At 45.5% G+C, this 24,563-nt stretch overlaps 1 protein-coding gene across 5 annotated transcripts in view; it reads left to right on the top strand.

The window, feature by feature from the left end:
* The window catches only part of LOC111979462 (histone-lysine N-methyltransferase 2C), a 148,586-nt gene that overhangs the window by 16,029 nt on the left and 107,994 nt on the right, over positions 1-24,563 (top strand). For all 5 annotated transcript variants that reach the window (XM_024010021.2, XM_024010020.2, XM_024010022.2 and 2 more), the window contains exons 3-11: positions 42-166; positions 3,411-3,576; positions 5,987-6,223; positions 7,810-8,038; positions 14,061-14,223; positions 14,415-14,586; positions 14,973-15,087; positions 18,616-18,791; positions 18,914-19,347. In XM_024010021.2, coding sequence (XP_023865789.1) covers positions 42-166; positions 3,411-3,576; positions 5,987-6,223; positions 7,810-8,038; positions 14,061-14,223; positions 14,415-14,586; positions 14,973-15,087; positions 18,616-18,791; positions 18,914-19,347 — 1,817 coding nt within the window. The remainder of the gene's footprint in view (positions 1-41; positions 167-3,410; positions 3,577-5,986; positions 6,224-7,809; positions 8,039-14,060; positions 14,224-14,414; positions 14,587-14,972; positions 15,088-18,615; positions 18,792-18,913; positions 19,348-24,563) is intronic.

The raw sequence follows: 24,563 nt of genomic DNA, 5'->3' as shown, positions 1-24,563 counted from the left end.
TTGCGTCCTTGTCTTTCTCTCTTTCTCGCTCGCTCTCCCAGGGGGCGTGCAAGAGGGAGAGCGGTTGTGGTGGAGGAGGAGGAGGAGGAGGAGGAGGAGGAGGAGGACAGCAGCATGGACGGGACGGAGGCAGCCACCTCAGAGAGCCCCCCTCATGACGCAACAGGTGAGTCAGTCTTCCTCTCCCTCCCCTATGTGAGACCTATATAGTCTATTTTGAACTCCAACTGAGCTGAGAGCTGACACATCCTGGCTGCTCAAAGTATACAGTGTCTCATAGGAGCTCTCAGAAGGCAGTGGAGTGGTTCCCCCCCAATCCTGGAGAGTGAAGAGAGTGAGGGATGAGAGCATGCAGATATCCGAAGACTTCCAGTCATTGTTGTAAAGCTAGTTAGCATTGGCTCGCAAAACTGCCTGTAACTTTCTTCTTACTGGACACAGAGACACAAAAATTCATGAGTATATCTGACTCTCTCCCTCTCTTTACTCTCCCTCTGCCCTCTCCTCTCCGTATTTCCCCTCTCTCCTCTCCCTTCTCTCTCTCCCTGCTCTGAGATTGGCATAGAGAGGTGCAGAGCAGGAGGGAGCCCAAGGCTAATGCCCTCTAAAAGCTTTTCAAAATCCCATCACTCTCCCCCAGCCCATTTAGATGCTTCTCTATGTGTGTACATCACGTGACCTGCCCCCAGTTCCCATACAGCTCAGAGCTGTCATGGACTTGGGCTATCTATATACAGAGCATTTGGAAAGTATTTAGACCCCTTCCCTTTTCCACGTTTTGTAACGTTASACTTTAAAAAAATATATTTCTTAACCCCTCCTAAATCTACACACAATACCCCATCATGACTTTACCTTATTTACATAAGCATTCAGACCCTTTGATCATCCTTGAGATGTTTCTTCAACTTGGAGTCCACTTAAGGTAAATTCAATTGATTGGAAATGACTTGGAAAGGTACACACCTGTTTATATAAGGTCCCATAGTTGTCAGAGCAAAACCCGAGCAATGAGGTTGAAGGAATTGTCCGTAGAGCTCCGAGACAGGATTGTGTCGAGGCACAGATCTGGGAAAGGATACCAACACATTTCTGCAGCATTGAAGGTCCCCAAGAACACAGTGGCCTCCATCATTCTTAAATGGAAGAAGTTTGGAACTGCCAAGACCGGCCAAACTGAGCAATCGGGGGAGAAGGGCCTTGGTCAGGGAGGTGAACAAGAACCCAATGGTCACTCTGATTGAGCTCTAGAGTTCCTTTGTGGAGATGGGAGAACCTTCCAGAAGGACAACCATCTCTGCAGCACTCCACCAATCAGGCCTTTATGTTAGAGTGGCCAGACGGAAGCCACTCCTCAGTAAAAGGCACATGACAGCCCGCTTGGACTTCGCCAAAAGATACCTAAAGGACTCTCAGACCATGAGAAACAAAATTCTCTGGTCTGATGAAACAAAGATTGAACTCTCTGGCCTGAATGCCAAGCGCCACATCTGGAGGAAACCAGGCACCATCCCTACGGTGAAGCGTGGTGGCAGCATCATGTTTTGGGGATGTTTTTCAGTCGCAGGGACTGGGAGACTAGTCAGGATCGAGGGAAAGTTGAATGGAACAAAGTACAGATATCCTTAATGAAAACCTGCTCTAGACCGCTCAGGACCTCAGATTGTGGCGAAGGTTCACCTTCCAACAGGACAGCAACCCTAATCACACAGCCAAGACAACGCAGGAGTGGCTTTGGGACAAGTCTCTGAATTTCCTTGAGTGGCCCAGCTAGAGCCCGGACTTGAACCCAATCTAATATCTATGGAGAAACCTGATAATAGCTGTGTAGCGACGCTCCCCATCCAACCTGACAGAGCTGAGAGGATCTGAAGAGAAGAATGGGAGAACTCCCCAAATACAGGTGTGCCGAGCTTGTATTAACATACCCAAGAAGACTCGAGGCAGTAATCGCTGACAAAGGTGCTTCAGCAAAGTACTGAGTAAAGGGTCTGAATACTTATGTAAGTGTGATATAATTATTTATTTTTTCATATACATTTGCAGACTTTCTAAAAACCTTTTCTTGCATTATGGGGTATTGTGTGTAGGTTGATGAAAAACAAACAATTTTATCAATTTTAAAATAAGGCTGTAACTTGACAAATGTGGAAAAGGGGTCTGAATACTACGAATGCACTGTTGTTGGACGGTGCTATATAGTTGGAGTGATTTTTCTTCTCTCTGCCCTAGACCTTGTAGGTGTTTCAGAGGGGGTGTGTGCATGCATTTGGGAGTGGGATATGTTATTTTACCTTGCTTTAACAATGGGTATAGATTTTTTTGGGTCGAAGTTCCCAATTTTTATGAACAAGTTACACAATCACTATTGTTATTTATCTCACCGACTGGCTTCTAGAGCTCCAATAGGGGTGTGCAGGCGAACGGAGTCAGACTGCATTACTGTCTGCTTTCTCCAGTTGGAACTAAAGGGTCTTCACTTACAATGTGTCTTTACAATAGTCTTGGCCCTTGACTTGTGTGCACAACTGAGTTCAAGAACAGAAAAAGTCAACACCGAGGTCGTGACATGACCTTTAGTACCAATCCTTCCTGTGTCTGTCTGGCTCTCCTTTCATGACACCATGTGTTTGGGTCACTTTACCTTTCATGCTTGTTGCCATAGTAATTGTCTCAATAGGTTATTAATACATTGCTCACCTTCAAACCTAAACAATGAACATACGGTATGTACCTTGGAGAAGACCTTTGACCTTTGGGACTAAATACATCTATTTAACCCCTAATTGCCAGTGGCATTGACATGTTCGCTAAATGCTCATCAAAATTACAAACCACCAATAGATGGAATGTAACTACAAGTGCAGGCCAGCCACAGACATGTCAAAACTCAACCCAAACCACTCAGAGGTTACTTGTCAGACGTCCAATTATAGTCCAATGTTGAAAGTGTCTGTGTAAAAGGCCATGGCCACTATTCAGGTTTCTAATAACCCTCTGTTCTGTTTGTCTGAAGTGACGTGAGTAATTGGTGTTTTTGTCAACGTTGTTATTGTCGTATGTGACTGGAAACCTGCCTGTGGGCTCCCCTTGGGTTTACTGCAATCAGCGCTCCAGCATATGGTCTCCATATTCCCACCATCATCCCTTTCTCTACCAAAGGGTGTTTCTGTTTCTGACCTGGAGCAAATAGCCTGGAACTGAAGACAACCGTCCAGTCCTCCGTGTCGGTCAGAGACTTAATGCCTGTATTCACATCTGATCTGACATTTGGTAGATGGATGATCACTTCAGGGCACAAATATACATGACTCATAGGAATCTATGGAAACGTACCGGTTAGATTCTATGCCTAGACATTCATGCTTCTCTGCCTCTAAACCCCATCCTCTGTGTCTTTGCACCATCAGATACTCCAGCCCAGCAGCAGGTGAACAGTGTGGAGGTGGTTACCACTGAGGGTCCGGGGGAGGCCGAGGAGAAGCCCCACTCTCCCCACGTCCAGAGCCCTCAGACTGGGGATGCGGCCGAACCCTCCGCCGCTGGCCCTGCTACTACCCGAGGAGCCAAAAGCAGGTCAGTCAGAGAGGCCTATGTCAAGTCTTCATATGTTTGCATGTTGTCTGTCTGTATGTTTGTATATTTGTTAATGAGATATGTATAGGTCCGTCTGTCAGTATACATGCGTTCGGCAAATGGGCTTCTCTGCTATTCTCATTAATGCACAAACACACACATGCACAGTGCACCCCCCCAGGTGTCACTCTGTTAAAGGTTGTAATCAATCTCCCAGACTGACTGCACTGTCGATGTTGCTGATGGAGGGGCAGTCAGGCCAGACAGGCAGAATCTCTCCAGGGATCGTATTAATCTTATTAACAAGCCTATCTCCTCTAGAAACCAACCTGATAAATATTTGCTGCCTGCGCTGGTCTGATCTGCCTGGCTCGCTTTACTTTCCCTCCCTTACTGACTCCCAACCTCTCGGCACATCTCTCTATGGTGGCTCGAGATCCTCTGTTTTGGATCCTCGAATACATGGATGTGGCTTGATCAGTTGATTGAGTATAGGTTGATCAAAGGTCTATGTGTAACTTTCAATTCCGACAGATTTTTGTTGTAATAATATATTGCCTTGTGTGTGTACAGTATGTGTGTACAGTCGTGGCCAAAAGTTTTGAGAATGACACAAATATACATTTTCACTGTCTGCTGCCTCAGTTTGTATGATGGCAATTTGCATATACTCCAGAATGTTATGAAGAGTGATCAGATGAATTGCAATTGATTGCGAAGTCCCTCTTTGCCATGCAAATGAACTGAATCCCCCCAAAAACATTTCCACTGCATTTCAGCCCTGCCACAAAAGGACCAGCTGACATGTCAGTGATTCTCTCGTTAACACAGGTGTGAGTGTTGACGAGGACAAGGCTGGAGATCACTCTGTCATGCTGATTGAGTTCGAATAACAGACTGGAAGCTTCAAAAGGAGGGTGGTGCTTGGAATCATTGTTCTTCCTCTGTCAACCATGGTTATTTACATGGAAACACGTGCCGTCATCATTGCTTTGCACAAAAAGGGCTTCACAGGCAAGGATATTGCTGCCAGTAAGATTGCGCCTAAATCAACCATTTATTGGATCATCAAGAACTTCAAGGAGAGCGGTTCAATTGTTGTGAAGAAGGCTTCAGGGCCCCCAAGAAAGTCCAGCAAGCACCAGGACTGTCTCCTAAAGTTGATTCAGCTGCGGGATCGGGGCACCACCAGTACAGAGCTTGCTCAGGAATGGCAGCAGGCAGGTGTGAGTGCATCTGCACGCACAGTGAGGCGAAGACTTTTGGAGGATGGCCTGGTGTCAAGAAGGGCAGCAAAGAAGCCACTTCTCTCCAGGAAAAACATCAGGGACAGACTGATATTTTGCAAAAGGTACAGGGATTGGATTGCTGAGGACTGGGGTAAAGTCATTTTCTCTGATGAATCCCCTTTCTGATTGTTTGGGGCATCCGGAAAAAGCTTGTCTGGAGAAGACGAGGTGAGCGCTACCATCAGTCCTGTGTCATGCCAACAGTAAAGCATCCTGAGACCATTCATGTGTGGGGTTACTTCTCAGCCAAGGGAGTGGGCTCACTCACAATTATGCCTAAGAACACAGCCATGAATAAAGAATGGTACCAACACATCCTCCGAGAGCAACCATCCAGGAACAGTTTGGTGACGAACAATGTCTTTTACAGCATGATGGAGCACCTTGCCATAATGCAAAAGTGATAACTAAGTGGCTCGGGGAACAAAACATCGATATTTTGGGTCCATGGCATGGAAAACCCCCAGATCTTAATCCCATTGAGAACTTGTGGTCAATCCTCAAGAGGCGGGTGGACAAACAAAACCCCACAAATTCTGACAAACTCCAAGCATTGATTATGCAAGAATGGGCTGCCATCAGTCAGGATGTGGCCCAGAAGTTAATTGACAGCATGACAGGGCGGATTGCAGAGGTCTTGAAAAAGAAGGGTCAACACTGCAAATATTGATTCTTTGCATCAACTTCATGTAATTGTCAATAATAGCCTTTGACACTTATGAAATGCTTGTAATTATACTTCAGTATTCCATAGTAACATCTGACAAAAATATCTAAAGACACTGAAGCAGCAAACTTTGTGGAAATTAATATTTGTGTCTTTCTCAAAACTTTTGGCCACGACTGTATACTTGCTTTGCTTGCACCTGACCAGGCAATACCAAAGATAATTAATTCACGACCAGCCAGTGACCATTTCCATTTTTGTCATTTAGCAGACGCGTTTAGCAGATGCTCTTATGCATAGCGACTTGTAGTGAGTTCATACATTTTCCTACTTTTACGCACTGCATGCATAGCTGAATGTCCCATATATAATTAACCATCTCTCTCTCTCTCTCTCTCTCTCTCTCTCTCTCTCTCTCTCTCTCTCTCTCTCTCTCTCTCTCTCTCTCTTTCAGTGAGCAGCTCTGTGCCTTCTGTTACTGTGACGGCCGAAGTCTGCTGGGTCAGGGGGATCTCCGAGTGTTTGACTCCTCGCCTGGACACGAGCGCAAAGCGACAGGCGGAGTAGGCCACTCCAGCGACCACAGGAAGGCCAGCAAAGGCCAAGGCGGCGCCGACAGCGGTGGTGACAGAACAACTAAGCCCAGTGACTCGGCCGGAGAGGTCAGCTCAGGACAGAGGGACACACAGAAGTAAGTAGAGCTGGCTGGCAAAGGGTTTGGCCAGCGGAGCTGGTCTGGCTGAGCAGGGACGGTGAAATCTGTGATGGCCTCTGTAGCCGGTTAATGAGCTGGGTGAAAACGAGAGCTGGGCTCTGCTGCTGCTGTCCAATACAGACGCACAGCCTTTGAGTGAGAAACATGACACATGAGCATAAAAACAAAGGAACACAAAAACAGTATCAAACGAAGATGTGTGTGCAGCATCGTTATATGACGTGATTTAGCTGGCAGCTGAGATCTGTAATCTCAGAGTTGATGTGTGGAATAAGTGCTTTGTGTATTTCAGAGGAAGGGTCTGAGTGCGTATATGAACGCTAGCACTCTGCTCTTGAAGGCTAAATTGGTGCCGCTCTGCTCCACCTTAGCAAGCCTTTTCTGCCTACTGTGGTCACCAGGGGCCCTACGATGCCACGTAGAGTAACACTAACACGTGAGCGTTTGCAGTGTGTGTGCTTGCGCTCTGTACATTTGTGTGTGTGCGTACTGTGCACTATGCCAACAAAGGTTTTGGACAGCTGCCTAATTTGTTTTGGCTCTTTTGGAGCCAATAGAGCATCTCCCTGGGGTCCCTGTGACGTAATGTAATGTGCAGAGAGAGCAGAGCACTAACACACACACACACACACACCGCAACTCCCCTGGCAGCAGGCTAATGCCAGCCAAGCATTGTTGTGTTGGAGCAGTGTGATTGGTCATCGGGTCTCTAGACTTGACTGGTCCATGGAGAGAGAGTGCGGGTGGGGAGAGGGAGAGAAACAGAGGATGAGGGAGGAGGAGGACGATATAAACAAAAGGATGGTGGCATTTGTGTTTATTATGGATCCCATTAGCTGTTGCCAAGGCAGCAGCTACTCTTCCTGGGGTCAAGCAAAATGAAGGCAGTTATACAATTTAAAAAACCTTACAATACGTTCACAACAGATTTCACAACACATTAAGTGTGTAACCTCAGGCCACTTCTCTACTACCACATATCTACAACACATAATCCACGTGTGTTTAGTGTTTTTTTTTTTATCGTGTGTCTCTTCATAGTCCACACTGTTCCATAAGGTGCATTGAATACTAAACCTATATTGCACAATATATAAGCTCCTGTCAGAAGAGCCATAACAATGACAAGGCATTATACAGGGAATATGATTCTAACTTCCTCCATCATCATCATCCTAGACCTCAGTCTTTCCATTTTTGGCTGTTTGTGTGTTTACTGTGTACTGAAACCAACTAGGGTCCTTATAAATGCTAATTCCCTCTCGCCACATTTTCCGCATGCTTTGCGGCTCACTAGAGCAAGCCATGGACTCTGGGAACCGCTTCCCTTTCAGCAGATTTTATGAGACTGAACAGCCAGCCTCTTGTGTGTCACAGCCAAATAATACGACCCCCTCCCACCCCCTCTTTCTCCTCTTCTGCTCTCTCCCTCCTCTCCTCTCTGCATTAGTTCTTCTCCTTAATCCTTTACGGTCTTCTCCTCCCAGGTTGCCTCACTTTGCTTCATCAACTCTTTCTACCTCTGCCTCATCTCCAGTTGTCTTTGCTCATCTCTCTTCCAGTGGAGCTGAGAGCTATGGGGAGTTACCAGACCCAGACAAGGCCAGCAGGTTCTGGGATGAGCTGGCTCATGTGGGCCTCCCAGGAGACGTGGACATCCAGTCTCTCTTTGAGGAGTCGGGGCAGTGCTGGGCACATCACCGCTGTGCGTTATGGTCGCAGGGTGTGTGCGTGGGCGAGGGACAATCACTGCTCAACGTGGACAGATCCATCGACTCAGGTAGCACAGAGGTGAGCAGCCCACATTCCACTGATGAAACATGTCTATAAAGTGAATGGGATTATACACTAGAGCAGTGGTATTCAAACTTTTTCAGTGGGGACCCAATTTATTTCTGCCAGAGTTTCTGTGGACCCCATTTTTTTCCCCCCCCAAGAATTTCTTGCAAGCCCACCCTAAATCTAATGACACAACCTTAACCTTAAAGTCTGTAAATGTAAGGTTTTTACATAAACAAATGACTTTCAATTCATTGCATTTTCGTCTCTTATCAACATGAAAAGAAACCAATAAATGCATTTACTCAATAAAATTGTATTTTTCAAATTCTCTTTCTCAAAGTTTTTATACTCTGTACTCTTAATTTTGTGTTCCCCGACTTTGAATACCACTGCTCTAGAGAATAGGATTTTAACTGTCTCCTGAGTTGTCAGTGTCTACAGTAAATACAGTAGCACTTTGCACTGGCTTATGAATATGCGTTAACTCTTATTCACTATGGACACACTGTTAACATGGTGCCTGTAATGAATGACAGCAGCAGGAAGGGGGTGTTCCAGTGAGAGACTGATAGAGAGAGGACGAGGGAGGGAGACTGGTGAGGTGATGGATCAGGCCGGCTGGTAAAGGTCGCCCCTGGCAGCGCTGCTCTCTCCTCTCTCAGCTGTGAAATGGAAAAGGTCATGCCACTCAACAGTGAAGGCTGTATAGAGTCATGGTGGCTTAGCTCGGTGCCTACTGTAGCATTAGCACCAACACAACTCACAGACCCCTGACTGGGTGGCTACGTTCCAAATGGCACCCTATTCCCTATATAGTGCACTACTTTTGACTTGGGCCTACAGGGAATAGGGATCCATTTGGGGCACATCCCATTTGTCTGGCACCCCCCTTGCCTGCTAGACCATCAGCAAATCACCAGCTCCTTTTCAAGTGTCTAAACATTCATCCGCCTTCATCTGCAATGGTTGGAAAAGACTTGAAGAGTGATAGCAATATGGTGGAAGCTCATCAGTAGGCTGGCTTTCGCCTGGTCAGTTTGTTCAGATCATTGCAGATGAGAGGAGGCATGACTCAGTGTGTTTGGGGAATAACTTCTGAGGGAATCTGAAGTACCATTAGCATATGATATGACACTCTGGAAGGGAAGTGTTAGCATCAATGGGCTAATCATAGTGTGACAAAGGGAACCTTTTTGATCTGGAAGCACTGAGAGCATTGATGGATCGTTTTAAAGGAAGCATGAAAGGATGGGGGAACCACGGACTTGCATGAGCAATACTGCATTCTGTGGACAATACTTTAGAGATGTCTTCCTTTGAAATTCTTTGTCCTTTGTTGTAGGAGTTTTTCATTTTGTCTGTAGATGCTGTAAGGGACTGGATTACCATATTGTATCAATTTTAATCTGACTCTCGGTTTAGAGCATGTTACTGTAAAAGCACTTTGTCCTGGAGGCACATCCAGAGCACTCCTTATGACTTTAATGCAGGGAAACTGAAATCCGCTTGACCTCATTTTTACCAGCATGTCACCTGTGCAACTAGAGGCAACAAAACACTTGATCACCTTTTAGTCCACACAAAGAAATCCATACAAAGCTCTCCCTCGCATTCCATTTGGCAAATCTGACCATAACTCTATTCTCCTGATTCCTGCTAAGAAGCAAAAACTCAAACAGGAAGTACCAGTGATGCGCTCAATACGGAAGTGTTCCAATGAAGTGGATGCTACGCTACAGGACTGTTTCGCTAGCACAGACTGGAATGTGTTCTGGGATTAATCTGATGGCATTGAGGAGTTTACCACCTCAGTCAGCGGCTTAATTAAGAAGTGCATTGACGACGTCATCCCCACAGTGACCGTACGTACATACAGTGGGGAGAACAAGTATTTGATACACTGACGATTTTGCAGGTTTTCCTACTTACAAAGCATGTAGAGGTCTGTAATTTTTTATCATAGGTACACTTCAACTGTGAGAGACGGAATCAAAAATCCAGAAAATCACATTGTATGATTTTTAAGTAATTAATTCGCATTTTATTGCATGACATAAGTATTTGATCACCTACCAACCAGTAAGAATTCCGGCTCTCACAGACCTGTTCGTTTTTCTTTAAGAAGCCCTCCTGTTCTCTACTCATTACCTGTATTAACTGCACCTGTTTGAACTCGTTATCTGTATAAAAGACACCTGTCCACACACTCAAACAGACTCCAACCTCTCCACAATGGCCAAGACCAGAGAGCTGTGTAAGGACATCAGGGATAAAATTGTAGACCTGCACAAGGCTGGGATGGCTACAGGACAATAGGCAAGCAGCTTGGTGAGAAGGCAACAACTGTTGGCGCAATTATTAGAAAATGGAAGAAGTTCAAGATGACGGTCAATCACCCTCGGTCTGGGGCTCCATGCAAGATCTCACCTTGTGGGGCATTCAATGATCATGAGGAAGGTGAGGGATCAGCCCAGAACTACACGGCAGGACCTGGTCAATGACCTGAAGAGAGCTGGGACCACAGTTTCAAAGAAAACCATTAGTAACACACTACGCCGTCATGGAATAAAATCCTGCAGCGCACGCAAGGTCCCCCTGCTCAAGCCAGTCCAGGCCTGTCTGAAGTTTGCCAATGACCATCTGGATGATCCAGAGGAGGAATGGGAGAAGGTCATGTGTTCTGTTGAGACAAAAATAGATCTTTTTGGTCTAAACTCCACTCGCCGTGTTTGGAGGAAGAAGAAGGATGAGTACAACCCCAAGAACACCATCCCAACCGTGAAGCATGGAGGTGGAAACATCATTCTTTGGTGATGCTTTTCTGCAAAGGGGACAGGAAGACTGCACCGTATTGAGGGGAGGATAGATGGAGCCATGTATCGTGAGATCTTGGCCAACAACCTCCTTCCCTCAGTAAGAGTATTGAAGATGGGTCGTGGCTGGGTCTTCCAGCATGACAACGACCCGAAACACACAGCCAGGGCAACTAAGGAGTGGCTCCGTAAGAAGCATCTCAAGGTCCTGGAGTGGACAACCCAATAGAAAATCTTTGGAGGGAGCTGAAAGTCCGTATTGCCCAGCGACAGCCCCGAAACCTGAAGGATCTGGAGAAGGTCTGTATGGAGGAGTGGGCCAAAATCCCTGCTGCAGTGTGTGCAAACCTGGTTAAGAACTACAGGAAACATATGATCTCTGTCATTGCAAACAAAGGTCTCTGTACCAAATATTAAGTTCTGCTTTTCTGATGTATCAAATACTTATGTCATGCAATAAAATGCAAATTAATTACGTAAAAATCATACAATGTGATTTTCTGGATTTTTGTTTTAGATTCCGTCTCTCACAGTTGAAGTGTACCTATGATAAAACATTACAGACCTCTACATGCTTTGTAAGTAGGAAAACCTGCAAAATCGACAGTGTATCAAATACTTGTTCTCCCCACTGTATCTAGAAACCATGGATTATAGGCAACATCCGCACTTAGCTAAAGGCTTCTGCTGCCGCTTTCAAGGAGCGGTGACACTAACCTTGACACTTATAAGAAATCCAGCTACAACCTCTGATGAGCCATCAAACAGTCAAAACATCAATACAGGATGTGGCAGGGCTTGCAAACTATCATGGATTACACAGGGAAAGCCAGCCGCAAGCTGCCCAGTGAGTACCGGACGACTGTGTGATCTCGCTCCCCGTAGCCGATGTGAGTAAGACCTTTTAAACAGGTTAACATTCACAAGGCCGCGGGGCCAGACGGATTACCAGGACATCTACTCCGAGCATACGCTGACCAGCTGTCAGGTGTCTACACTAATATTTTCAATCTCTCCCTGACCGTCTGTTATACCTATATGTTTCAAGCAGACCACCATAGACCCTGTGCCCAAGAATGCCAAGATAACCTGTCTAAATGACAATCGCCCTGTAGCCATGAAGTGCTTTGTGGCTGAGGGGCATTGCTGCTGTCAGGTGCTTAAAAAACAAGAAATTGTTTTACAATGCAATATTAAAGAATGGGATGGTTATTCTTCAAATGATTGAATAAATGTGTTATGTTGTTGTCGCCACAACCCTGAGGGACTTTTTGCACATGGAATGCTTTGAAAGCCTGGTCATGACTCACAACACCATCCCAGACACACTGGACCCTCTCAATTTGCATAAAGATCGACAGATGATGCGATATCTATTGCACTCCACACTGCCCACTCCCACCTGGATAAGAGGAACACCTATGTGAGAATGCTGTTCATTGACTACAGCTCAGCGTTCAACACCATAGTGCACTCTAAGCTCATCGCTAAGCTCAGGACCCTGGGACTGAACACCTCCCTTTGCAACTGGATCCTGGACTTCCTGACAGGCCGCCCCCAGAGAGTGAGAGACAACAACACATCCGCCAAGCTCACCCTCAACATCGGGGCCCATCAGGGGTGCGTGCTTAGCCCTATGGCTGCACGATTTGGACAAAATACAGTATCTAATTGCAATTTTTTGGGGCCAGATTGCGATTATGAATGGTGATTTTCAAACAAGTGTCAGGGTAGAAAACATCACTTCTAAAATGAGATCGTATGAATGAATGCACACTGCTAACTGAATACAAAACCAAATGAAACAAATTGTTTCCACCATTGTTACTGGCTACATATGATAATAGGATTATTACACCTAATATTAACAAACAAATGTTTTACACGCTCATCAAAATATAGTGTGCTTTAAGCGCCGCACTAATGAATTAATAACATGAGTTCCCATCTCCTATTTTACCATTATGAGTTCTTAAATAACCTAAGTTAATTATTTATGCAGGCAGCAATAGGCTGCAGATGGAATAGGAAGCTTATGATTGTGTAATTATGTATAAGTAGGCTCAATCATTATTATAATTGAAATGATAAGTAAGTGTCTTTAACATGTAACACACACAGCCTACCGATTGCAAGGTGGCATTAGTGTCTGAAGCATTGAAGTCTGGTCCAGTCATTCAACGCGACATGTTTCAATATCTCCCTTATTTTTGTTATAGTGTTGGGATAGTGGATATGTGCGAGATGGAATCTTGTATCTTCTTGAATCCACCTTTGCTGACTGTGTAAATAGGAATCTTGGATCTTGAAGCCATCTTTGCTGACTGTGTAAATAGGAACCATGTTTTTGGCTATGTGATAGCTTCCTGTTTCACCCACACAACACCATACATTCTGTCTGCCATTTACCCGGTACAGTTGAAACTGGGATTCATCAGTGAAGAGCACACTTTTCCAGCGTACCAGTGGCCATCAAAGGTGAGCATTTTCCCACTGAAGTTAATTACGACGCCGAACGGCAGTTCTGGTCAAGATCCTGGTGAGGACGACGAGCATGCAGATGAGCTTCCCTGAGACTGTTTCGAACAGTATCTGCAGAAATTCTTTGGTTGTGGAAACCTACAGTTTCATCAGCTGTCGGGGTGGCTGGTCTCAGACGATCCCACCGGTGAAGAAGCCGGATGTGGAGATCCTGGCCTGGCATAGTTACACATGGTCTGCGGTTGTGAGGCCGGTTGGAAGTACTGCCAAATTCTTTAAAGCGCCGTTGGAGGCGGCTTATGGTTGACAAATGAACATTCAATTCTCTGGCAACAGCTCTGGTGGACATTCCTGCAGTCAGCATGCCAATTGTACACGCTCCCTCAACCTGAGACATCTGTAGCATTGTGTTATGTGACACAACTGCAATTTCTATTGTGGCCTTTGATTATCCCCAGCACAACATGCACCTGTGTAATGATCATGCTGTTTTAATCAGCTTCCTGATATGCCACACCTGTCAGGTGGATGGATTATCTTGGCAGGAGAAATGCTGACTAACAGGGATGTAAACAAATGTGTGCACAAAATTTGAGATGTTTTTTTTGCGTATCGAAATTTCTGCAATCTTTTATTTCGGCTCATGAAACATGGCGCCAACATTTAGCATGTTGAGTTTTATATTTTTGTTCAGTATAAATACATTTGATTGACTCTCTTGTCTCCCCCTTCTCTAGCACTGTGCGTACTGTAAGCGCCTTGGAGCCTCCATCAAGTGCTGTGCTGAAGGATGTGCTCGACTGTACCATTTCCCATGTGCGGGGGCGGCAGGGACTTTTCAGGATATCAGGAGTCTCTCCCTCCTCTGTCCAGATCATATAGAACTGGCCATCAGCAGATGTGAGTCCAGCATTCTAATAATTCACTTGAAATAATTGAAGTAATGCTGTCATAAGTAGGACCAAGGAAAAACTCTAGACACTAGCTACTCACAATCCCCATTCTATTCTCCATTTCTCTCTCTCTCCCCCGCTCCCTCCCTCCCTCTTACTCTCTCTCCTTTCCTCCCCCTCTTACCTTCCCCCTCTTAGTTCCAGACGACTTTATCTGTGCACTGTGTGACAGCCCTGGGGAGCTCCCTGACCAGCTCTTCTGTACCAGCTGTGGGCAGCACTACCACGGGGCCTGCCTGGACATGGCTGTGACTCCGCTGAGGAGAGCCGGCTGGCAGTGCCCCGAGTGCAAGGTCTGCCAGACATGCAAGTGAGTCACCTTCCAACCGCCCCATCCGTCCACCCACACACCTGACCTGGCCCCTGTATTGAGATTTGTGTGTCGGTGGCCGTCAGGCACGGAGGTGGAAACTGTGTGATTTTGTTTGTGCTTCCACTGTGGTTTGTGGGTAACGCACCCTCAGGCACTGCTCTTTCGTCTCGTACCTCAAACAGCCTGGTTACTGTTAGCAACCGAGTCCGGCGATAAGTTCAGGTCGGCTCTGCAATACAGATTAGACCAACACATTGACCCTTTAGCTGTGACTTTGCAGCAGTCGTTAGTTTTGAGGATTATGGCACAAGGGGCTACGTATAGAGTCCATAGAGCCAAAGAATATATGTACAATCCTCAAGTGTCCTTCTCCATGTGTGCAGGAACCCAGGGGAGGACGATAAGATGTTGGTGTGTGACATGTGTGACAAAGGCTACCACACCTTCTGCCTGCAACCGGCCATCGACGACATCCCTACCAACGGATGGAGGTGTAAGGTATGTGGAAGACACTACAATACTGTGAAAGATAGACTATATAGTGTAAGGTGCTGTATCAGGGTCGTAATTTAACGAGGACTGGGGGCAGAAATGCCCACTAAAGTTTCTTAAATGCCCCCTAAATTGTCATAACGAGGGCAAATAAATGCCCTTAAATGTATTGTAAGATATCACAAATTAAAACTATACACCGGCTGCAGTAGCGAGATCAAGCCCCTTCCCCCCCATATCGCACAGCCTTGGCACCTCGGGTAATAATAACAGGGGAAGAGGAAAAGTGAAGGAGTTCACTCCTGTCAAAATCTGTCCACGGTAAGCAGACCTGCTCCCCTTTCTCAACTATTTTTTTATTGGCATTGAGCGATTTCTAATTTGAAAAACGACGGCGCAAACATCAACGACAGCAGAAGTAGAAAAATATGTTAATAATAATGACCCACCGCCAGCCTCTACCACTGAGCAAGTCAACCGTCAAAACCACAGTAAAAAAAACACTACCATCGAGGGATGGAAGATTGATTGGGTGGGGGTCGAGGCCATTCAAGATCCTGCCACTGTAATGTTATGCAAAGCCTGCCACGAAACTTTGGTACAAAAGACATCTAAGAGCTTTCGCGGGGCTATCGCTTTAGATTTTTGTGTGACATGGACTCAGTCTAAAAAAATATGAGAGCCTCAGTCACAAAGCAGCGTATGGTCAGTTTAGTTCATTTGTCACTTAAACTAGTTTAAAAAAAWATATATATATATTTTTTGCTTCAGCCAAGGTGGAATGGGCTTTTTCACTAATGAGTAGTGTAAAAAGGGACAGGAGAATCCAGCTCAATACCAGCACGCTGACGGACCGAATGATCTTCTCGAAGGCCCACCAGAGGAATAGATCAACCTTGTTCCATAAATTACTTAGTTGTCCTGTAATTATATTTATTTATGTGTTACGAATAGCTGAATTTTAATACTGATCATTGGTGTGTCCAATTGTTAGGCATCACATTTAGGCAACTAACACCACAAATAATGTGAATTTTTACATATGTGATTTTAAATTAATAATAATAATATAAAGTATTTTACAATGACATTAATTGAGTAAATGTGTGCTTTTTTGCCAATACACGACTTTAGAAACATTTCCACATTCGTTATTTAAGTTTATTTTCCCCCCCCCCACAAATGAAAATGTCATAAACGCCTCAAAATGCCCCCTAAAAGTTCATGGGGCAGAACATGCCCTTTAAAAATAAAATAATAATCCTGTCCTCTGCTGTATATTACAGGTAAACTCAGCAAAAAAACAAACGTCCTTTCACTGTCAACTGCGTTTATTTTCAGCAGACTTAACATGTGTAAATATTTGTATGAACATAAGATTCAACAACTGAGACATAAACTGAACAAGTTCCACAGACATGTGACTAACAGAAATTGAATAATGTGTCCCTGAACAAAGGGGGGATCAAAATCAAAAGTAACAGTCAGTATGTGGTGTGGCCACCAGCTGCATTAAGTACTGCAGTGCATCTCCTCCTCATGGACTGCACCAMATTTGCCAGTTCTTGCTGTGAGATGTTACRCCACTCTTCCACCAAGGCACCTGCAAGTTCCTGGATATTTCTGGGGGGAATGGCCCCATCCCTCACCCTCTGATCCAACAGGTCCCAGACGTGATCAATGGGATTGAGATCCGGGCTCTTCGCTGGCCATGGCAGAACACTGACATTCCTGTCTTGCAGGAAATCACGCATAGAACGAGCAGTATGGCTGGTGGCATTGTCATGCTGGAGGGTCATGTCAGGATGAGCCTGCAGGAAGGGTACTACATGAGGGAGGAGGATGTCTTCCCTGTAACGCACAGCGTTGAGATTGCCTGCAATGACAACAAGCTCAGTCCGATGATGCTGTGACACACCGCCCCAGACCATGACGGACCCTCCACCTCCAAATCGATCCCGCTCCAGAGTACAGGCCTCGGTGTAATGCTCATTCCTTCGGCGATAAAAGTGAATCTGACCATCACCCCTGGTGAGACAAAACCACTTTTTGCCAGTCCTGTCTGGTCCAGCGACGGTGGGTTTGTGCCCATAGGCGTCGTTGTTGCCGGTGATGTCTGGTGAGGACCTGCCCCTTACAACAGGCCTACAAGCCCTCAGTCCAGCCTCTCTCAGCCTATTGCGGACAGTCTGAGCACTGATGGAGGGATTGTGCGTTCCTGGTGTAACTCGGGCAGTTGTTGCCATCCTGTACCTGTCCCGCAGGTGTGATGTTCGGATGTACTGTTACACGTGATCTGCCACTTTGAGGCAGTCCGTTGCCACTTTGAGGCAGTCAGCTGTCCGTCCTGTCTCCCTGTAGCTCTGTCTTAGGCGTCTCACAGTATGGACATTGCAATATATTGCTCTGGCCACATCTGCAGTCCTCATGCCTCCTTGCAGCATGCCTAAGGCACGTACACGCAGATGAGCAGGGACCCTGGGCATCTTTCTTTTGGTGTTTTTCAGAGTCCGTAGAAAGGCCTCTTTAGTGTCCTAAGTTTTCATAACTGTGACCTTAATTGCCTACCATCTGTAAGCTGTTAGTGTCTTAACGACTGTTCCACAGGTGCATGTACATTAATTGTTTATGGTTCATTGAACAAGCATGGGAAATTAAACCCTTTCCAATGAAGATCTGTGAAGTTATTTGGATTTTTACGAATTATCTTTGAAAGACAGGGTACTGAAAAAGGGCCATTTCTTTTTTTGCTGAGTTTGTATGGTATGAAAAGCTGTAGATGGCACGGGGGGAAGAAATCTGTATAGAATGAGAAATGGAATAAAAGGGTTGTCTGTTCCTTTTATTTGTCAATACGTATGAACAGAGGTTTAAAACTCCCACAGTTCATATTGAGAAATTCAGCTACCTGATGAGAATATTACATTTCTTCCGTGGTTTTATCTGTGCTTCCTGTGGTTAAGAAATGACTCACAGTCTGCTCTTTTAAAGGCTGCCGTTTAGCCTCAGACCCTGTATCATTTCAGATAAGGCTACAGCGCCCGTGTGTGTAGTAGTGTGTGTGCGCGGCGGGGAAATCAAACCGTATGCGTCATCATCCCCTGCCTGTGGCCCCTTCCTCTGGCGGAGCAGGTGGTACGCGCTGCCTGTCTGGGTGGCCTATCAGCTGTGGTGGTGGTGGGTGGAGATCTGACTGCAGACCGCAGCAGCCAGTGAGGCGCCGGCCAGGTGGCGGAACATCTTCACACTCACTTAGCTTTTGCCTCTCAGTCTGACTCGGCAGCACAGAAGGAACACAGCCCACACAGCACCCAACCCCCTCTTGCTTTTCTTTCTCTTTTGCTCTGTTCTCGCTCTTTCTCTTGCGCCGTCTAACTCGCTCCTCTCTCTCTCCTCCACTCTTGAAGCTGCTGCGTCTCGCCCAAGCACTTTAGTTCAGACTGAAGCCTCATCTGAGTCTTCTTGGAGATGAATAAAAACAAAACAAAGTATCATTGCTCCAGTTTCAGTTGTCTATCTCTCTCCCTCCTCCAGAACTGCAGAGTGTGTGTCCAGTGCGGCACCAGGACCAGCGGTCAGTGGCACCACACCAGTCTGCTGTGTGAGACCTGTGTCCAACATCAGGACCCCAGCCTTAGCTGTACGCTATGTGCCTGTATCCTGGACCCAGAGCACCACAAAGACCTGCTGTCCTGCCACAGTTGTAAAAGGTACTAACACACACAGTCCCGTTGTTCATTCTATTTTCTTTCTCCATTGTTTTAGCATGGTCTCTTTTTCCATTGATGTGTGATGTCCTTAATCTTCATTTTTCCTCTCCCCCTGCTTCCAGATGGCTTCACCTGGAGTGTGAGCGCCAGTCGTCAGGCCATGCAGACATCCAGCCCAGCCAGGGCTATGTGTGTTCAAGCTGCAGGCCTACTGGGTCACAACCACAACAGGCCCCACCACAGGTAGAGGAGGAGGAGGAGGTGGTGCCGGAGAAGGACACTGGAGGCCTAGAGCTGAGCCCACAGACTGCTACTCAGAGCCACACAGACTCAGAACCGGTGGTTCTAATGCACACCGATCTAGAACCTCGTCTGAAGCAGCTGAGGTCTCCTCCTCCAGTGCATAATGATCCAGAACCGGAATTACAACCAGTTCCAATGCACACGGATACAGAACCAGAGCCCCAGCCAAAGCCTATCCAAGCCACCGCCACTGTCTGTGAGAACGGCCATGAGGAGAGGCAGCCACAGCAGGGTACATCAGACCATCAGCCCGGTAAGTTCCTCTTTTGTCTGACTGGGTTATTTGTGTCTACACACAGAGGCCAACTGTGTGTTGTGGTTGAACATTATTTCCCCCTATCATTCTCCTTTAATGCTCTCGAGTGGTTTGGCAGGTGGACTCATTAGAGTGTGAGAGATTTGTTTGTCACATGGCTTATTACCTCAGGATTGAAAGGTTGCATGAAAACCGCTAGTCTGGCTTTTTTAGTGTCCAAACTCACAGACCAGGCAGGCTTTCGGGTACAGAATGCCAGACAGTGTAACTCTGTGGGCTGGACACACACACGCACACACAATTCCTTTCCATGCAGGTGTTAGGTTTGGCCACAGTCGAGCAGCAGTATCACTGATGAAGTTWTAAGTCCCTTGTGTGTAGACGAAGGCGGTCTGGCCTGGATGAAGACCAGAGGGAAGCATTGCTCTGTCTGCTCTCTTTCTTTGCCATGGCTCACATCAGACTGACAGCCATTCATCAGCAGGGGCTTTGTTTCTAAAGGCATCAATAACCAGATGGGCTCACATTATCACAAGATTAAAGCCATGAAAGCATTGTCTTTGTAATTCTTTTGGAGTGAAAAAGCACTTTGTATTCTCCCATTGATGCTCCTGGGGAGATGYTCTCTGTCCTTGTTTTGAGGACTGGGCTAGAGACTAACCTGTGTGAACAGAACACCTACCTACTGGGAGGTGTTCAATATGGCACACCGTAGCAAGATGTTTTGCAATGGAAAACAAAAGTCTGCTGTTATTTGACAGAATTAATACATTCTACAATGAGTTCAGAATTAGAAGTAGGCTTTCAGTAGAACTACCCTTGTGTCACTTCCCTGCAGAATGTGTCTTCTCTTGAGCACGACCCTGGCCTGGATTCCTCCTCATCTATTATACCTTAGCAGCAATGCTTTTCTTCGCCACAGTTTCCATGGGCGACAGAGCTTCTTGCTCACATACCGAAGGTATTAGTAGTTTTTGTCCCCGATTTCGTGATATTCAATTGCGATCCACGATAAGCTGAACAATAGAACGAGTCAAAATTCACCCAAGGCTGAAAAATGTCAAAAGAACGTTGGCTAAGCTGGAACACTAGCGCGAGCCCATAGCAAATGAATGGAACTGAACGATCGCAGAGCCTCTCACTTCTAAGCATCACTGGAGTGATGCTTAGAATTCCATTTTGCCTAAATGGCACCAAAAAATGTATCCCTTTTTATTTTACCACTACAATCTGTTCTTAGGACGAAACTGAAAAAGAATAACTTGTGTAGAAAGTAAACATCCGCACCTTTGATGGTGCCAAGTGTGCTTATGTCTGCATAACGAGGAAGTAGGGAAAAAATTGCAACCTTTGACTATTTCTGGTCTAGCGATCGATGACAGCAGAGTACACTGCCCAACCTTATGTAATTAGAAAGAGGAGATTATCCTGATTTAAAATGGTGTCCGTCTTGAAAAAATCGAAATATATACATTGCGATATATTTGGCAAAATAGACAGACATACCTGTATTTACCTATAGTAAACAATGAAACGACCTCAGAGTTCCATTTTGAGTTCCATTTTTTGTTGTTTACATTTTAACTACAAACAACGTGGGCAGGTCTCATTGCCAACAATAGCAAAGCAGGCATTGTGACGTAGAACAATAAACTGGGAATAGAACATTCGGAAGGTGAGTTGGTGCTCAATAGAACTAATAGGACCTGGCAAGGTGAAAAATGCTCTAAAATAAGGCCTGTTTTTACTACGTGATTACTTCAAAACTATGAATACAAAAAGGCACTCGCACATCTGAGCAATCTTATTTGCAGGTGCATGGCATCAATTGAACAAGATGAAGGAAAAGGAAACCGCACACTGCTCTTGATAGTATCACCGATATTTAATAAGCTTACGTATTTTGTGGCATAGAGAAAGTTAAGATATCAGACAGGGGAGGTGATATTAATAATACTCTGAGTAAAAGAGAATGTTTTTGGATTTTCACCCTCCAGACATTGTTTCCAAAAGGACTTAATGATGAAATGCCTTTGTATGTTATGCTGTGAATTGGAACATGAAATGTGTGTCTCTTGTAGATTATTCTGACGTTTTTCATATGATGTACCCAATGACTAATGAACTTGCTATGTCCTCATTGAGATTATACAGAAGTGTTCAATACGCCTTATTTATACACTTTTGTAATATTTATGAATTGCACATTGTTATATTTGGTAGCACTTATTTATTTTCCTTTGCCTCCAACCCCCTTCGATGTGTAGAACGGATGTGGGTGGAGCCAGGTCTACATAAGGGTGCAACTTTCAAAAAATCCCAAAAGCTCTGACGAAGGCCGTGTGGCCGATACGTAAGCTTATTAAATATCGGTGATACTATCAAGAGCAGTGTGCGGTTTCCTTTTCCTTCATCTACTTCAAAACTATGGAAAGCAGCTGCGACATATAGCACTTATGAAACTGGGCTCCACGGCGGATGCAATTAAATCGTTTTTTTGGGGAAAAAAGCATTGTTAAAAATGTCATGTCCAGCATAATTAGGATCTTGTCTCATTGCTGCAACTCCCTAACGGGCTCGGGAGAGGCGAAGGTCGAATCATGCGTCCTCCCGAAACATGACCCGCCAAGCCATGCTCCTTAACACCCGCCTGCTTAACCCGGAAGCTAGCTGCACCAGTGTGTCAGAGGAAACACCATTCAACTGACGACCGAAGTCAGCTTGCAGGCGCCCGGCCCGCCACAAGGAGTCGATAGAGCCGATGAGCCAAGTAAAGCCCCCCAGGCCAAACCCTCCCCTAACCCGGACGACGTTGGGCCAATTGTGCGCCGCCTTATGGGACTCCCGGTCACGGCCGGTTGTGACACAGCCTGGTATCAATCCCGGATCTGTAGTGACGCATCTAGCACTGCGGCGCAGTGCCTTAGACTGCTGCACCACTCGGGAGGCCCCATCACTGAGCTCTTCAGTAAGGCCATTCTACTTCCAATGTTTGTCTATGGAGATTTCTTTGCTGTGTGCTCAATTTTATACACCTGTCAGCAACGGGTTGTGGCTGAAACAGCTGAATCCACTAATTTGAAGAGATGTTAACATACTTTTGTGTATATATAGTGTATGTTCATGTCATTGTCACTCAAAAATAATTTAAATGTAGTTGCTAGTAGACTAACGACAACGTTACAATGGTTAAAGTAGTTTTTATGTCGTTTTGGAAATAACACCTCCCTGGCACTGCACTGCTTTAACACCTATTACCATAGTAAGTGTCTTCAGACAGTTTTGTCAACGAGCTGCGGGCGTGGAGGTATGTTTTCGTTTGAAGATGCCATGATGTCGGCATTTTTCCTCTCTCGCTTGCTTCTCAAAAGTCGCTCGCGATGTGTCAGCTGCAAGCCAAGTATCCTAGCTAGCTACTGCCCCCTTGAAGATTTAGACAAATTACTAGACATTCGATCCTCTCAATCCGTATATGAAGTGAGACACATTTGAAAGAAGTACTAAATGTGACAAAAATTTGAATACTGAAAAGTACAGATGTTTTGGTATACCGTGCAACACTAATAGGTAGGGGTAAAGTGACTAGGCAACAGGATAGATAATAAACAGTAGCAGCAGCATATGTGATGAGTCAAAAGTATTAGTGCAAAGAGGGTCAATGCAGAAAGTCTGGGTAGCTATTTGGTTAACTAAGCTATTTAGGAGTCTTATGGCTTGGGGATAAAAGCTGTTCAGGGTTCTGTTGGTTCCAGACTTGGTACATCGGGACCGCTTGACGTACAGTAGCAGAGAGAACACTCTGTGACTTGGGTAGCTGGAGTCTTTGACAATTTTTATGGCCTTCTGACACTACCTGGTATAGAGGTCCTGGGTGTCAGGGAGCTTGGCCCCAGTGATTGACTGGGTCGTACTCAGTACTAGGGCRGGGCGGTATACCGTATTTTACTATATTGTATATTGTACTATGCTGATGCACGGACCGGTTTGGGTTTTTACTTTACCTTCTATAACGGTATTTGAATGTTTGGTTTGTTAAATGTGATACGCTATGTGTAACGTCTGTTTTTAAAGTTTACTCCACTACTTGATTCATCCCTCTCCACTCGCTCTCTCTCTCTCCATGCCGCTTTCCACACAGACCTAGTCCCACCTGTCACTCAAGGAGCGCATTTGTTGTTGCTTGACCATGAGATACTTTTGTTCAGTCTGCATGGTCAATGCAGCAGATTTTTATCATTTAAATTTAACCTTTTATTTAACTAGCCAAGTCAGTTAAGAACAAATTTGTATTTACAATGACGGCTTACCGTGGAACAGTGGTGATTTTGTACGTTTGTCCACTGACAAAGAAATGGTCAGTCTATAATTTTAATGGTAGGTTTATTTGAACAGTGAGAGACAGAATAACAACAAACCAATCCAGAAAAACGCTTATCAAAAATGTTATAAATTGATTTGCATTTTAATGAGGGAAATAAGTGTTTGACCCCTCTGCAAAACATGACTTAGTACTTGGTGGCAAAACCTTTGTTGGCAATCACAGAGGTCAGACGTTTCTTGTAGTTGGCCACCAGGTTTGCACACATCTCAGGAGGGATTTTGTCCCACTCCTCTTTGCAGATCTTCTCCAAGTTATTAAGGAGAGAGAGATCTCTGGAACATGCTAACATCTCTTGACGGGTCTACGATACGTAAAACCCTAAACAAGAATGGTGTTCATGGTAGGACACCGGAAGAAGCCAATGCTGTTAAAAAAAAAAACATTGCTGCACGTCTGAAGTTTGCACAACTGCACCTGGATGTTCCACAGCGCTACTGGCAAAATATTCCTTGGACAGATGAAACTACAGTTGAGTTGTTGGAAGGAACACACAACACTGTGTGGAGAAAAAGGTGCAGCACACCAACATCAAACCTCAACCCAACTGTAAAGTATGTTGCAGGGAGCATCATGGTTTGGGGCTGCTTTGCTGCCTCAGCTTGCTATCATTGACGGAAAAATGCATTCCCAAGTTTATCAAGACATGTTGCAGGGTAATGTTAGGCTATCTGGCCGCCAATTGAAGCTTGACAGAAGTTGGGTGATGCAACAGGACAACGACCCAAACACAGAAGTAATGGCTTCAACAGAAGAAAATACGCATTCTGGAGTGCCAGTCAGAGTCCTGACGTCAACCCGATTTGAGATGCTGTGGCATGACCTCGAGAGCAGT

This window comes from Salvelinus sp. IW2-2015, linkage group LG19 (assembly GCF_002910315.2).
Source record: "Salvelinus sp. IW2-2015 linkage group LG19, ASM291031v2, whole genome shotgun sequence".
Lineage (NCBI taxonomy): Eukaryota > Metazoa > Chordata > Actinopteri > Salmoniformes > Salmonidae > Salvelinus > Salvelinus sp. IW2-2015.
Note: the sequence above shows the minus strand (reverse complement) of the source record. Positions and strands in the feature narration are given on the sequence as shown.